The sequence below is a fragment of the Apostichopus japonicus genome, chromosome 3 (genome assembly GCF_037975245.1).
Source record: "Apostichopus japonicus isolate 1M-3 chromosome 3, ASM3797524v1, whole genome shotgun sequence".
Taxonomy (NCBI): Eukaryota; Metazoa; Echinodermata; class Holothuroidea; order Aspidochirotida; family Stichopodidae; genus Apostichopus; species Apostichopus japonicus.
In genome coordinates this window covers 9,872,055-9,888,662 of record NC_092563.1, presented here as the reverse complement: position 1 = coordinate 9,888,662, position 16,608 = coordinate 9,872,055, and the positions used below count along the sequence as shown (strand labels likewise).

At 37.3% G+C, this 16,608-nt stretch overlaps 1 protein-coding gene across 1 annotated transcript; it reads right to left on the bottom strand.

Moving 5' to 3' along the window:
* Positions 1–1,604: 1,604 nt before the first annotated feature.
* Positions 1,605–16,158, bottom strand: LOC139962730 (uncharacterized). The gene is made up of 11 exons (XM_071962982.1): positions 15,992–16,158; positions 11,454–11,631; positions 10,837–11,014; positions 9,906–10,008; positions 9,465–9,666; positions 7,854–7,998; positions 6,282–6,660; positions 5,828–5,932; positions 5,395–5,547; positions 2,356–2,460; positions 1,605–2,214 (listed from the first exon to the last, which is right to left on the bottom strand). The coding sequence occupies exons 2-11, from the start codon at positions 11,595–11,597 to the stop codon at positions 2,091–2,093; spliced, it is 1,638 nt and encodes a 545-aa protein (XP_071819083.1). The 5' UTR covers positions 11,598–11,631; positions 15,992–16,158; the 3' UTR covers positions 1,605–2,090.
* Between the last annotated feature and the right edge of the window lie 450 nt (positions 16,159–16,608).

Genomic DNA, 16,608 nt, shown 5'->3' with positions numbered 1-16,608 from the left:
AACCACGTGCCGCGCAAGTGAAGTTTTCTCTTTTTGTTGCTACAAAATGCAGACAGTAATGAAACGTGATACCTTGTTATCTTTTATCTAGACCTGAGATGTCCATCACTGCAATGTACACTCTGTTGTGGGTATTGACCATAGCTGTTTGTATTGACTGTACACTAGTATCTAAATACTGACGATAGCAAGCTGTGTGTGCATTTTCTGGGATCGATGGTGGTGTTAACACTTCTGTTACACCTCATTCGAAACTAGGTCAGCTTACTGGCATGAGACGTTTCTTTGTGCGCGAGTCTTCAAACCCTTTAATCATATATTTTGTTTAGTAGGACTGCTCACTCCCTTAGGGTAAGCCATGTTTTAATAGGCCTGAAGTTTGCCCTGAAAGTTTTTTCGTAAATGAGAGTTGTATTACTTAGGTGGCAAGGAATACTTAACTTACACAGAATGGTCAAGATTCTTCTGTACACAGAGCTACTTGTACAGTAGTACCCAATCTTTGCAACTTGGTTTTGAAGCTTGTAATGTTTGTCAAAGTCTTCAGATCAACAGGCACTATAAAGAGATGACACTTTGTTCTCCGTCTTTTGACCACAACTGTGAACAAATCTTCCATACATCAAACTTCACTTGAACCACTTCCCTTCTAGAACATTGTACTGACATGCTTATGTATAAAACTTACGGGTCTTGAACTATTGATGTCATCCTTCGAGAGAGCTTGTTGCCAGTGCTCCAAATTCTATGTCACTAGGTGGCTTGTTCACAGATCAAACTTAAAGAGAAGTACCTTTATATTTAATATCAATTATTCACTAGTTTCTAGCACTGATAATTCCCATCATAAGGCTCATATGCTAAAACCACATAGTAAATCTGTATACACTACCTACATATTATTGGCACACTTTATGTGTGTAAAAGATCAGCAATATTATTCTACTGCAGAGGCTAGGAAAGAGCTAGTGGCTAGTTTCAAAGCAGCACCCAGCTAAAGAGGCCTTAACTGTATTTTGGACAGTCAAGACAATACAGTCATGTTTGTACTCCTAAAATATTCTGGGCAATGGGATTAAACTGAAAGGTTCCTATCTATTAACCTGTATATCAGATAAGCAAACCATTTAGTACGGTGCTGTGTATTTGTTTGTTTGGATTGCTGACAGAAAAGGTGAAATTATTCTGAAATACATTAAATCAATTAAGGATTGATATTATGATCTCGACTTTCACCTAGCATACATCTTTCACTCTCATAACCCTCCTTGCTACAAAAGGGTTTAAAACTACAAAACAGCTGCCTGTTGTAGCATTCTTATGGGTTGCGTTGCATTCATTACTCGCCAGTAATTTAATCATTTTATCGTAATCACAACATACACGTTAGAGATACTTGTAAACTGAAACTTCTCAAAATATTGGTTGTAATCACATTATCACTCTTCAAGAAATGAAGACAACATGTACTATAATATGACATAAAACTAATGAATATAGATATTTATTTTTAATCATTGTTCTCAAATGCAGATGGAGCAGTTGTCAATAATTTTTAAAGGATGTTTCTGGATTATGTGCCTGGCCCCATACCCCTCCCCCCCCTTAAACAAAGAGAACAATAAACGATAGTGCACTCCACTCACCAGATCCAGATGTTGTATCAGAACAAGGTACTATAAATATTTGTTAAACCATTTAGAGAGTCATCTCAATGTAAAGCATACTTGTAAGCTTATATGTATGTATTATGTGAGCTTGAGTCCAAACTTGGTTAAGATACTGTTTCATTATATACTTGGCAGAAGCAAAACTCCCTGGAAAGTGCATAGGGTGGGTAGTGGTTTGTTCATTACAGAGCTACACTGTGACAGGTAGCCATATCCTGAGCCTAGCTGAGATGATATCCAGTCCAGAGTAGAATCAATGCATCAGCTGTGTCAATATATCTCACTGTCTGGATCGAGAGTGACATCTCTAAGATTGAGAACGATCTACGACAGAGTTGCCGAGGCACGTGTCATCTTGCCAAGATAGCAAAATACTGTTTATGAGAAGATAGGAAATAACTTCTCTGCAGTTTGGCTTCATCACAGGTCTGGTTTGGTACCTCCGCCAGCCAGGGCACATGGAATTAACTCACGTCTTTGTTCCATAGAGAGATATTTCTCCACCAATGCATAGAATGACTGCATATCTGACACATGACCTTGTCTGTGGAGACGAGAAACAATTCATGCAATTAGCTAGTCTTGGGTCAATTCCTTGTCTTAATAGTTGTTTGTGAGGATGAATAGTAGTTAAAGACATGAGGTCTATAACTGAGAGATGATAAAACTGGTTGCATGGCTGTACCTTTTCATGAGCAGTATTACATCTTCGGTGTGGATGGTTTTTCTCTTGGCATGTGAACTGTAATGTGCCAAGTCTTTGGTGACCTGCTCCAGGAACTTGTCAGTGCTAGAGAAGAAAACAGTAGACAATGTTTTATTCAGATATGAGACACAATCTATCATTGTAGAGTTTTGAGAAGTTTGACATCGAATGAGGACTTCGACAGAGCCAAGGTTTCGAGTACATGAACATAGTCATATTCTGCATGTTCTGTGAATGTTGGTAAAAACTATGCCACCAGCTAAGCAATATGGCTTCCCATAGGAAAATGAAAGACCTTATTGAACACGATGCAGTCATCTTATTATGTATGAATACTTAAATGAACATGTGCAGTAGTGCTGCACCATACATGATAGTATACATTTTACATAGAAACATAGAAAAAGTATACATAGAAACAGTTTGAGTTACAAAATGATTTTGCTGAAGGTTGTTGACACCTATGAAAGTTAAAGCTTTATTATTGTTTCCAGTTGCTTGTACTTAAATTTACAATCAGGTCAGTCTGTTATATATTCCATTTTACACAATGACCAACAAGATAACCTGCTACAATAAAGTATTTCTTTCATATATTTCTAACATCATTTTGAGTTACCACTCTTCTCAAAAACGAATCTAGTTACATCGAATGGGCAATATGAACTTAGAGATAAACTTGTTTGCAAATGAAACAAAGGTCATTCATTACATTAATGCGCTTCATTAATTGTTAACAAAATGGTGGGATGAAGAATTCTCCCAATTTCTCCAGCCAGATGTCTATAGTGGTAAGGAGTGCCTGATATTTATTGTCTTACCTTTTAGGTAAAAAATTTCACTTGCCACCAGGAAGGTAACAGAGAATACTTTTGCACGATTGTACAATTGTGCTATGCTTAAGTATGTATAATGTGGGCATGTGCAATCCTATTAGTTCATTACTAAACAAAAGTAAACCTTTCTTTATTTCAAAGTCGCTGACCATGGAAGATTTATACATACTAAATCTGCTATAGAACAATAAGCCAATGGATATTTTCATCCCCTAAACAAAACCTGTAGTTGCAGTGTAACTAAATGCAATGTTGAGTGCTCACGTTGGGTCTCTATATGAAGATGATATAGGGTCATTCCATATCAAGTCACCAGAATTTGGAGCATGTTGTGGTTCGACCTCTTCTAAACATGACCAAATTTATTGTGTGCTTGGACTACTATAAAATAAGCATATTCTGAGAGTTTTAGTTGCATTGCTTCAAACTTGGCCAATTTATCACACTTTGAAATTTGGCAATTTGTTGCCACGGAGGCATTTTCTTGATTTTTGAAGTCTGACTTCTCAGCAGTTAAACATCCTACTACTTTCTTATTTCAGAAGTCTATAGATTTTATCCCATAAAAATGGGAAATAAACAATTTAGGCTATAAAAGTATTGTCTTGTGGAGTAAGGTCAACTTAAAAGTGCCAAAATATTCAATTTTGGTATTTTTCGCTGAAACATGTGCCATTTGTGATAAATTGCTCCTAAACTATTGCTTCAGGATACTTGATTCTCTCAGAGGTTATAATGGCTAGTCCAACAATTTGACATGGAATGACCCTATAATATGAAGAGGCATAATGCCATTACAGTCATGCTGACATTTTTAAATTCTATTTCAAAGTGTCAAGGAAATGCTGGCAGTCAAATCAGTGTTTGTAAGGGACTGCATGTTTAAGCATATATTAATGCTAGTATCTGAGTGACAAATTCATTGTAATCAAACTATATTGTTGATTACTGGCTAATTAGCTATGAGTGAAACAAGTAGATTGTGTTAGTTTAATCAACTAGAATCATTGTTGAATAATACTGGTATTGGTGAGTGCAGTAACACTAGCAATCAAATTATAAAAAGTATGCACTGTGACCTTTTGCAGTTTAATATTACAATTTTATTGTGTATGTGTATGATTTGATAGATAGCGTAAGCAATGAGGTCCAAGTAAATGCTTGGACAACAGCTGCAAAAATTATCACTACACAGCTCAGTTGAAGGGTATTATAATATTAATAATTATTATCGCTTTAAAATGACTTATTTATAGATTTTCATTTTCAATATTTTATAGAGAAATATCGACATTTAAGTACTGTCCACGTAATCAATAATTTGACAAGTGTAATCACTTTGGTGTGATACTTCTGTCTCTATCTGGCATGATAAGTGAAAGAGCATCATCCCTCTGTTATGATAATCATGTGACCTTAACAGCCACCAGTAGTTCTTATCCCCAAATACTACTCTTACTACAACCTCCATAGGAAATATTTAACTATACTAACAGTAATTGATCTATTTGAACATCCTCAGAGTCTGAGCAATAATCTATAGGATGTCACACTTCAGGACAGTAATACCGTTGGAAATGTTCAGAATTCTTAGCATGCTAAAGTTTGAGGTTTTACTGGTCACCTTTAAATCTCTGTGAATACCTTTCGTCTTATGCACTATTGATCATTCTACACCCCCCTCCCCCTTCCCCTCCCCATACCCCCTGGATTGAGAGGCATGTTTTAGAGTGTTTGGCTGTTGAAATGACCTGTTATGTATTTATTCACATATTTTCTAACAGCAATTTTCATGTGCTGTTGACAATTTTACATGAATTTGAACCTGCATGGAAACTGCTGTTCTGTGTGTGTTTGTTCTTATGTTCATAACATGCTTACAGGACTCAACAGTTTTAGTGTTACAAACCATCAGGCCTCGACAGTTGGGTTATTTATTGGCTAAATGTCAGCGGCATTCTCTGTTTGCAAGTAGAAACCCCCCCCCAAAAAACACTAGCACTTTCCTATAGGTATAGACACATGTTGCTTTGGTATTAATTCAAGGAGAGTGCCAGAGTGAATTTTATTTTTAGGCTGTAGATATATGAACTGGTATTTTTTAATTAGTAATGACAGTTGTGAAACTCTAGGCCTGACCAAACATTATATGATGACAACTGACAAAATAACAAACACTCACCAATCCTCAATAGCTTCCCATGCACCTTTGGCGATACTCCCATTGCTGAAATGGGTGAAAATACTCTTAGTTAAACTCATTGGGAGTGCATGGGGTTTCCTTAAAGATCTTCTTCTGCGTGGTAATGTCCGCTGTGTACCTGGTGGTTGTGCTCTGTGAAAAAAAGAAGAAGTTACAAATGGAATATCTTAAGTAATGAGTGGTCAAATTATAACAGAAACATAGTCAGGCAAAGTTTATCTCATGGAATGAAAGTTTGTAGACGGTTTCCTACAAATGTTCCGAAATTATGGCAAATAAGAAAAATAGGAGTTACATTTCAAACATGTTGGGCATTCTATACCATCGTGACTGGGCTGCTGTGACTCGGTGTAACATCTTTGATATCATAATCAATCAGCTATCATTACTTTAAATTAAGAAAAGACCTCACCTTCTCCCTTGGCTCTTATATGCAGCTGGTGTTTTGGCAGCCGGGGTCTTTCTTCGTCCACCTAATAATGCACTTGGGGTTACCATAGGTGAAAAGATACTTGAGCTGTAACAAAAACAGAATGTGTCAATTTCACAGATATAACAAACCGTAGGAAACCTACTACTAAAGGTTGCAAAATAATATCAATTAAGTGATTAAGATGAACATTCCAAGACCAAAGTAACATGTAGAGTATATCTCGTCCTTATGTAAGCTGCTGTCAAGCTGCTTTCACAGGCTCATCAGTGATTGGCATATGTTTGACTTACCTGCTTCTGCCTACCAAACAGAAGCAGAAACTGAAACATAATAAGACACGGTCTACAAAGGGAATTTGAGATCTTATAGTTGCCTAATATATCTGCCATTGCTTTAGCTGTGACAGAATTAATGGATGGTTTAAAGTTCTTACATATCTTGTTCTTCGTCTTCATTAGTATGGCTAACATCACTGGTATTTCCATCTAAGTTTTCAGCCTCTGGTTGACTTATATCCAGCATCTCATCACTTTCTGCAGGGCTCTCTGTACCTTCTCCATCTTGAACGACAGAGGTACCTGACCTATTAACAACATCTTGTGTCGTTCCCCGCTGCTCGGCTGTCACCGAGTTCTTCTCTGTTAGCGTCCTCTGTCTCTTGGCAGACGACGGCTCATCTTCCTCTGTTGATGATGAGTTCTCACTAGCAGGTTGGGTCATGGATTGATGGTCACTCACTTGATGAACTTGTATAGTGTTGGCTGCTGCTACCTCACCAAAGGACATATTTGACAAAGAGACTGCAGATGTGTCTGGAGAACATAAAAAATAACTTTAACAAGCTTCTTACACACTTATGGCTCCCACTACAAACTATTGGCAATAGGACATAAAACAGTACTACTCTGTATATTTATCAGGTATCCTCTTCCTGATATAGACAGTCCCATATAAACCATACACAGGCTCAACAACAACAACAACAACCAACTGGCAGGTTTTGTAGACATTTATCAGTCATATAACAGACTCTAAAGACTTGAGTAATCGATTCTCTATTTGTATGCTACTCTACATGCCACTGAACCTGCCATAGAGTTTGTTATCCAATTTCCTGATGCTTGAAAACAACCTTGACATCACTCATGTTTAGGTGGCATACTCCTATTAGAGTCAATATCCATCCGCCCGATTGTTCTTCTTCAGGAAAAGTGCCAAAAAGCTGCACGAGAACATCTTTTTTGACCTGTTATCAAATCATGATCTACTTGTTTGTAGCTTGCATGTTGAAGAGCATGAATCGTACATCTGGTGAAAAAAATGGGTCAACTGAGGCAATTTTAGACCCCTTTAGGCTTCCCAGGAGCAGCGTATGAAAATTGTGAACAGGTTTGTTTACAAGTGGCAAAACTTTTGGCTCGGATAGCAAAAAATCTGCACGGTCATGGTACAAAAAATTGATGGTGCCATGAAAGGCCAACTCGTCAGCTACCCAGTGATGGGTAGCGTTTAGCTAGTGAAAACTTCTATCTAGACTTAGAGACCACATTACATTTGTGATTTAGTGTGTAAGTCAATGGGGCTTTGAACGGGCGTATGCTACCTTTAGCTGAACATTTGGATTACGAAGGTTGTGTCATACAGTTTATTTTCCTGGGTTTAACAGGTACAGTTTATTACAATGATGAAAGTAAAATGGAGAAAGTGAAGGGGTTAAAGCCATGTTTTAGAACTTTCCCAGTATCCCCCATGACCATGTTTCATAGTAAAACTCCACCAATATCTCTGTCAGTCCCTTAAATTGGAAAAAAAGCGGAAATTATAAATCTTGAGCAATATTGGCTTGAATACAGATGAAATAGGTCAGCACTTGAACTATGCTTGCCAAGAGGAGAAATACTGTCTAATCTTCTACTTCAGCATGTGCTGAAATATTTTCTTTGCTTGGCTTTGGAGTAAGATATAAAATGAAACTACAGAAACTACTAGATAAGAGTCAGTTTACCTTGCAAGATGTCCAATTCTTCATGTTCTCCTGCTGTTTGAGGTTGGGTGGCTAACTGAGCTAAAGATGCAATCTCCACCTCCATCTCGTCCTGGGATGAAACATCCTCGTCATTTGCCGTCGTTGTCCTTCCTGTTTGCCTAACCTGGAGATAAACAAAGATGGATGAGCTAGGAGTGTATGTCAGGAATAGATACAGGGCTCAATATACTGTACAGTAAACAATGGATTGCACAGTTTTGAAGGTGATAATTAACCAAAGCCAAATACATATTATAATATCAGTGTACCACCCTGCAGTGATTACTCTCACATTGAAGTAAATAGGTAAGGATTCAAACATAGAGCTATTGTAAGATATATTCATTCATAAGACTCAGTGTTGTTCTTATGTATGCCATTGCTGTTGCTATGTTTTGTATGCTCCTCCATGTGAATTTGCATTTAAGCAGATCCAGTTGATTGTTATTTAAATATTTCTTTGTTAGGGTTCACTGGAGAGGCCCATAAAAACATTGTGGAGGTCAAAGTTCTGTATATTTGAAACTTTGTTAAACCTATTCTTGCATGTGTAGGATTTAATATGCACACATTTAAGATTCTATTACCACATCATATATATGCTACTGTACTTGAATAGTTGACTGCTTTGAAAGTTTAATTTTGCTGGGTTAATTACTTAATCTCCCAAGAATTTGATGTCTGAAATTTATCATCAGTTGTGGAATTTTGTAACAGCACATACTGTCATATAAAAGGATAATAATATTGGAAAATTATTCTGGTATTAACTGATACATCTAATTTGTTTACAAACATATAGTAACATATTAAACAGGGATGAGCCTGGGGTAATAAAAAATTCACTGAAGTTCATGGGTGATACTGTACTAACGCCAAAGGCGTCAGTCAGCACACAGCGCAACACAGTTACAGGTGGGGTCCATGGGCCTACCTTAGGGCCCTTGGGGGGACCAAGGGCAACGCCCGGGCTGGGATCCAGGGGTCGAAACCCCCAGTAGCTCTGAGAAATTAGAGGTTTAAGACAACATTTTGGTGCCTATTTTATAAAGAATGTTGAATTTACTTAAACACTCAAAGTAAAGTTTTCACACTCAAAATGTGCACACTGAAGCCACATTGCCTAGCCTGTCGTTTTCACCCTACTTGATTCTTTCAATCATGGCCACCCATAATTAAATAGTCACTGTTCATAAAATGTACACAATGGTCAGTTTTAATCTGGAATAATATATTCAGCAGCTACAGCACTACACTTCTCCTCAGTTGTCCCTACTCTAATGATACTAAAATATTGAAAATCATGGGAAACTTAAGAAAATATTGTTACAATAATTTTGGGAACATTATGAAAATCCAGAGAAAAAAAATTGGGGTATAGCATAGGAAATGAAAAACATAACGCTGTTGTTGGAAACGCTGTTGTTGGAAATTCACAGAAATTGAGAGGTGTAAATCTCGAAGTCAGAAAAGAAATCACAGAATTCCGCAATTCGTGGAAAAGCTCATGCCTGATTAAATAAATTGATATTTGAATCCTTCTTTAACACAAGAGATTACTTGTGACGGAGAAGAAGAACCAATATACACCTCTGATTCTTCTGGTATGCTGTGAAGAGTAGAATCTGAGAAAGATGAAACATCAGCTACATCCTTTTGCATTCGTTGATGAATCCCAGATTGGAAGGCATCTTTTGGGATGTTAGCTACTCCTCTTTGCCTTTTAATACCACCTTTAGTTCTTCTCTCCTGACTCAAGACTTCAGGCGTGTCAACATCAGGTGATATCAAACTGTCAAAGAAAAGAAACAAGAGTTTGTACAATATTTAACCTCAGCCAAGTACCATGCAAACAACAGGAAAACTGGGAACAGCTCAGAGGATGCTTGAGATTTGTTGCTTATTTAAGATTTTTTTTACTATGTTTTTCATTTGAGACACTTGGTAACACATATCAGTAACAGCCAAATTTTGAAAGATTGGTCGCTACATTTGGCAAAAAAATTGTCATCGATAGAAAGATAATCTTACTCTGCAATTCTTCCTTGGTATGCATTCCTTTGAACATCTGTTTCTGATTCATTGTCAGTGCTTGTCCGGACTACCACATGAGCAGCTGGAGTTTCAGGGGCAGCTGTAAAGATACATTCATACCACAGTTAGCTTAACAAAAATGATTTGTGGTATGAGAGATGTCTTGATATGCACAAGCTTTTCCTCTTATTTTTTTTATCAGAATTAAATGAAGAAAACTATCAACTAAGAATAGACAAAAAATAAAAAGATAGAGAGAATGCTCTGCAGGATAGTGGTATTTGGGGGGGGGGGGGGAGGGTGGGCAGGTAGAGAAAAATTGGCATATTATATATGTAAGCATTGGACCTGAAGTAATTCCTACAGAAGCTCATAAATAAAATATATCTTATAAAAATAGTTTGTGTAAACTTGATCATTTGCACTTATTTCTAGTTTGAGCAATTATTATTGTTCAATACTGTATATGTATCAGCACTTAAGTCCAGTACATCAAATAAAATGAAGAAATACATTTCTTTGGCACAGTAAACAGTAAGCGTATTTTGTACAGTTGTTGCATTGCCAAAGATTATGAAGTGAAGGCACGTCAACACTGTACTGTATTTCATAGTACTGTAAAAGACATTATGTTATGTACAGGCAAGGAAATGGCAAAAGCTATTCTAAGAAATAGTCCAGGTTTGTTTCCATGTTCAGACAATCTCTGGTCCTACCTGTGAGGATAACCCAGATTTTGAATCAAATTTGCACTGCACTTCTAGAATAGCTAAAGAATTTGCTTGTGATAAAATAATCCAAATGGTGATATTGGTGAGGAGACTATCCTGTGATTGAAGAAGCTTGTTTCTATTCAACAAAACAAAAAAGCAAAGTCAAGTTTATTCTTCTATCTACACAATACCAAGGGAATAAAAGTAGAACTAACTAGAGGCGAGTAAGCCACGAATAAGTCCTCTTGGGGTTGGGTCTTGGCTCCCTGATGACTGCAACCTAGCTATTCGCGAAGATTTCCGAATAGCAGATAACGGAGGTGTCGGAAGGACACGAGTGTTTCTCGCTGGAGATTTCTTTGCTGTTGAAGATGTTTGTAAGACGCCTTTGATCTAGGATGATATAAAGTACCAGAATAAGTTTTCCAAAAATAACATCAATCCTTTCAAAGTGGATAAATTGAGAAGAGACTAGTTTTGAATTGGAGAAGGTAGAAAGAATAACAAAGAGCATGCCATGATGTACAATTAGCTTTAAGGTCTGCCACGCCACACTTGCTTTATAATAGATCTACACATATGACACTGAGAATGTGTGTGAGAGTAATGGATACTAGTGGTGTCTTCAAACCAGTAAAAAGGAAATATGTACATACAAGTAGAGAGGACTTTCCCAACAAGAGTAAAAAGTAAAAATGTGAAATAAGTTCTTGCAAGTATACTTTTACAAAGCTTTAAATTGATAAGAAAATCTCATTTACCATGACCAATAAGCATCTTTCAAATCCTCTCTGACTACAAATTCAAGTGCATTGATTTACGATAAACCTACCAATGTTCCTGGAGTTGCTTCTGCGAGTGATCTTCGTAGAGATCGTCTCCGAGTTCTGGTAGTGTTCACAGCACTTTTGGTGATTGAGTTGGCTTCCAGGACACCTTGGATAATTCCTCTAGGTGTTACTTTTCTGGACGACATGATCGATATCTATCTTGATATCAAGTTCTGAACTCTGAAAGAAAATATGTGCAGAGGTGGGACAATAGCTTTTTAGTTCAAGAAAACTGGTTGATGAAGATTGTCTCTGAATTTATCAAGAAGAAAAGATGAAGGAGGTGTGCTCAAGTTCTCTGAGTAATGAATCAGTTTCATAACTCACCGTCCATGACCAAATTTGATCATCAACAATGAATTTGAAGTGTCATCACCCAGATATTTTTGCAACACGCCAAATGGGGTTGGATTGTTTGCATGACAATTAAAATCTTATAAGGGCCTACTGTAGGCTTCCGAGGGCTAGCTTAAAGTAATGTGCAAATAAAATGCATGGGTCTGTACAAATTTACTCAGTTTAGTACTTAAGGTACTAAGGTATTGAAAGGTCAGGGATTTGCTTACTGAATGTATGTGTCCAATTAATGTTTTCAAGAAGATTTATTACTTTGATAGTACAAAAAATTGATGCTTACTTTCTTTACTTGATATCTATAAATGGCCCACAATTTGGGCAAAAAGGTGTATATCATCACAACTGTGATAACTTAGTACAAATATCAGTGCAAAAAACCCAAATGCAAAGCTGGGACCCTATCCAATCCATGGTGGAAACTAGAGTTGGGGGATATATCGAAATTATTATTATTGTGATAATTTTTTTTCAAGACAATATTTTTTGAGGATTGAACAAATGACGATAATTTCTTGTGAAAGAAATTTGAAATAAATGTGGAAAAAAAATGCGATTATCCTTTCTCCGTTTTATGTGTAAATGTTATTCTAGCATTCCATGGTTAAGAAAGTTGAAAAGAAATAAAGTTTATCAACTTCATTTACTGACTTTTGAAGTGCTTCGAAACAAAGCCGTCCTTTACAACATGTTCGCTACGTACACATATACACAATGAGAACGGTGTTAGCGACCCACCCTGTATAAACCACACAGTACTACTGTATGTGATAATGTGTTTGTACATTCAAGACACAGAGCTGTATTATTATTTTGTTCTGACAGCTTTCAACAAGACTGTGGAGCGTGTTTGACCTCGTGATTGGTCTGTATTAAAAGTCTTTACGTCACTATTGAATTTTAACGTGTACTACCAGGGAGTTTTTATGGAACAACTCCCTGGTACTATACGCACTGTACTGTATGGAGGGGGGAGTCAATATGGGTCTCACCGATATGAGTCACATGTGCAGTACCTGGAAAAGTTTTAAGCATTAATTCGCGCCAAGTATTGCATCAAACGAGGCAAAAAGATGTGTGACAAAACTAGTGACTAACTCGCACAATGTATGTTTCTGTTATGTAACAAAGGTGCCAATTGCCCAGCTTCGTTGAAACAACAGGGTTTATGTTTCAGGGTTGGCCGGTTTTTACCGCCCCGGTAAAAACAAGTTTTTTACCGGTTTTTACCGGGAGGTTTTTCCCACCTATAAGTGGGAAAAACTGGGAAAAACCGGGAAAAACCTCAAATTATATAGAATTCCTAAAAACTCATGTGGAACTTGTGGAGGAGCATAGAATCTACAAGAAAATGGCATCTTATGGTAGGGGGTTGGGTTACATCCAAAAAACAGCTATGATCTATAACTTGTGAGTTTACCGATTAGACTATTATAAATAATTCAAATAAATAATATACTGGATGCTCAAATCAACCAACTTTATTTTCCTATCGAGATGCATAATTCCATTATCTAGAGAATGGACTCGTATCAAACTGTTGGTGCCTCCTAGGGCTATGGTTCGTCATATTATACATGCCACATTAGTCCGCTCAGATCCAAATGATGATTCACATCCAAGAACGATCACTTCATGTCTGCGATAAATTGTACTCTGTTCACACTTCGAACTAGGCACTGTACTATGCTTATATTGCTTATAGGCACTGTACTAAGTGACTGTTGTGACATCAACTAATTTGAGAATAAGTAACAATTGGAACAGTTACTTGTGTTGTTGATACTCCTACCTCTTCAGTTAGCCTATACACAGGAAGTGCCCAGTATCACCTCACCTGTCCACCTCAAAGTGTTTAATCACTCATGCATGAAGTTGTATAATAATTGGACCATGTTTGCATCAAGGTAAACAGTTTGGTTGTGTGAATGGCTCCATAGGGCCATTGTGCGTTTAATACTTTAATTGGGCCCATGTGCCTTACAAAGTTTCAAAGCAGTTTCTATTGAGCCCCCTGGATTGAAGTTCACCTCAATAGACTGTTGCCCACTGTATTAATGGAATGAACTGTCTGAGCACATAATATTATATTATTATATGGTTCCTTGTCCCTTTGAGGCTTTGGATGCCATGGTTCGCCACTTCGTTCTATCCTCTGCTGTTCATGCCACATAATAGGCCTGAAGAATTTAGGAGGGGTGAATGTCCCAGTGTAGACCTATAATGGTTTGGGCAATAGGCAATGCATACTGCTAAAGAGATCGTGACAGAATAACTATACATGTGCAATACGAAAAATACTCTTTTTTCCACAAAAAGTAGAATAAGAATGTGATAAAATAGCTCAAAATGAAGCTAAGAAACTCCCATATTCAATAAAATATGCCTGTCATGAAACAATATCGTGCCTACTGATGACCCTGCATTTTACGGACAATTAATACTAGTTTTCGAGACGGAGGCGGTTTTTACCGGTATTTACCAGTTTTTCCCGGTTTTTACCTGGTTTTTACCGCTTAGTGGGAAAAACAGGTTTTTCCCGGGAAAATGCCAACCCTGTTATGTTTTAAAAATAAGCCTGTTAACTTATACAGCTTACAACTGCAACTTTGCAAGTGCCCATTCTAATGGAAGTATAACGTGTTTTCAGGTTAGTGCGCCATATTATCAAGAATGAAAGTGACACAAGCTAGCCTACCTAGGCCTATATTGTCAACGTTTAAGTGTCAATTATTTTTTTTGGAGTTGTAGGCCACAAGCATTGAAGAACTAATTATTTGTGTTCTTTTAAGTCTAATGTCAGACGACTGGGAGTTCTTTCAGTGAGCATGTACTGGAATCAGTACCTGTAATTAAGAAAGTTGCTTTTGTTCCAGAGTCGGGAATGTCAATATTACAAATTTGTTGACGCAAATGATACAATAAATTCCCCCCCCCCCCAAAAAATCCATGGATATTTATTTTCAAGGGAACAGTTCATAACAAACTCAGATATTCTCTTCAAATGTTCCCTCCATATATCTCTCTTTCTCCGTCCAGTCAAAGCTTGACATGTACGCTAATTCTGTTAGAGGAAAAATTATCGTAATTATCGAAATATCGCGATATTTTTTAAACTATTTATCGTGACGGTAAAAAGCAATTATCGCCCAACCCTAGTGGAAACATTAAAGTGAAAGGGCAGAAAAAGAAACATTTTCTGCTGTAAACTACGCCATAATGCTTCTTTGCTTCAAGTTCACTTTGCTGCAAATTTTATCTTTCAGTATCAACACAGAAATGTAGGGATTGCATGCAATTTTCACCAGGATTCTATTAGTATGCCGAACCATGTTACTTCTTTCATTAATTAAAAATGTATTTTCGATTGGGAATATCCTTCTAAACACATGATAAAAGATTCAAAATGGAAATCAGAAAATAGGTTTAACTTCCAGCCAACCACAAAATTATGCCTAGGCCTAAGTAAAGGAAATAAGTATCTAGGCCTAACTCAGGCCCAATTTCCGACTGGCAAAGAATTCTGGCAATTCTTGGAAGGCGTTTTCTTTGGTTATAGAAAATCTATTCAGCTAGGTCATAATTCATATTAAAGTTCAAGTAAACATTTATGTCACAATCAATAGTTGGAGCCTGGAGGAAATCATTTTACACTATGGCCCAGCCTAGGACTGGGAATTTGTGCAGTAGGCCTATCATACTTTATTTGTTTATCCCCAAAACGAGAACACATTGTTCATGATGTAGATACCAATTGTAGAGTAGCTCAACATTAACAACCTTAGGTTGACACGGTTGTCATTACTACTGAACCTAGCCTAATGCTAGATTATGATTGCTGCATAGATTAGGTCTAGCTTAGGCCTTGAAATTAGCAACACTGTCCTTAGTACTGGTCCACTGGATAGGCTAGGCCTACTCTTTTCAGGAATCCTTCCAGTTATGCAAAAATAGGCTTATCCATTAATTTGCCTAACGTAAGGCCTATAATATTTTACAATAATGCACAACATGGGCACTGTAGCCAAGGGTCCCTTGTAATGGGGGTCTAGCCTAACCTAATGTTAAACAGGCTACAGTGGGGTAAGTCTTAACGTTAGGAGTCGGACCTAGGCCTACGTTCACAATCACAGTAACATTTTCGTGTTTCTAAAGATTTGAAATCAAATTTTAAGTTGAGTGATACCAATAATAGTCTTGTGATGTTTCGTTCGCTTAAAAATTGACATTCGGCTTCTGTCCGACCTGCTTAATTATTTGAATGTAAGAGTTGGACCAAATATGTGTTGGTAAGGCCTACACAATCTTTTCTTGAAGTTCGCGCAAAACAACAGTCAATCTTCCCTGACCTACCATAAAAGGTCATGGAGCAATATGCATAACCTAAGTAAATCAGGCGTTTAGTCAACGGACCGACAGCCAATAGACATTGTTTGTGTTTAGTTCTCGACAGAACCGTATAGGAGGGGACAACACCAGTGGAGGGGGTAACAAGAAGCTATCAGAAATTGTGGGTCAGAAATCCCGCAGGACCTTTGGGCCTTCCGAGAAAAATTTGAGTATTGTAGATGTTGTAGTGGAAAAAATGTGACGCTTAAAATTGCGACCGTTTTATCTCAAGATTCAGTTCAAGATCTACCGAAAATTTTGCGAGTTAAAAAAGTGAGGGGGTTAGCATATACTCTTGCCAAGTTTCTTATTTATCCGTGAGTAGAATTTCTTTGTATGTTTGTATATATGTATGTATTTTAGATCCTCCTGAAAGCTGGAGCTCGCGAAGAAGCCTCATTGGCTTATCAAAGC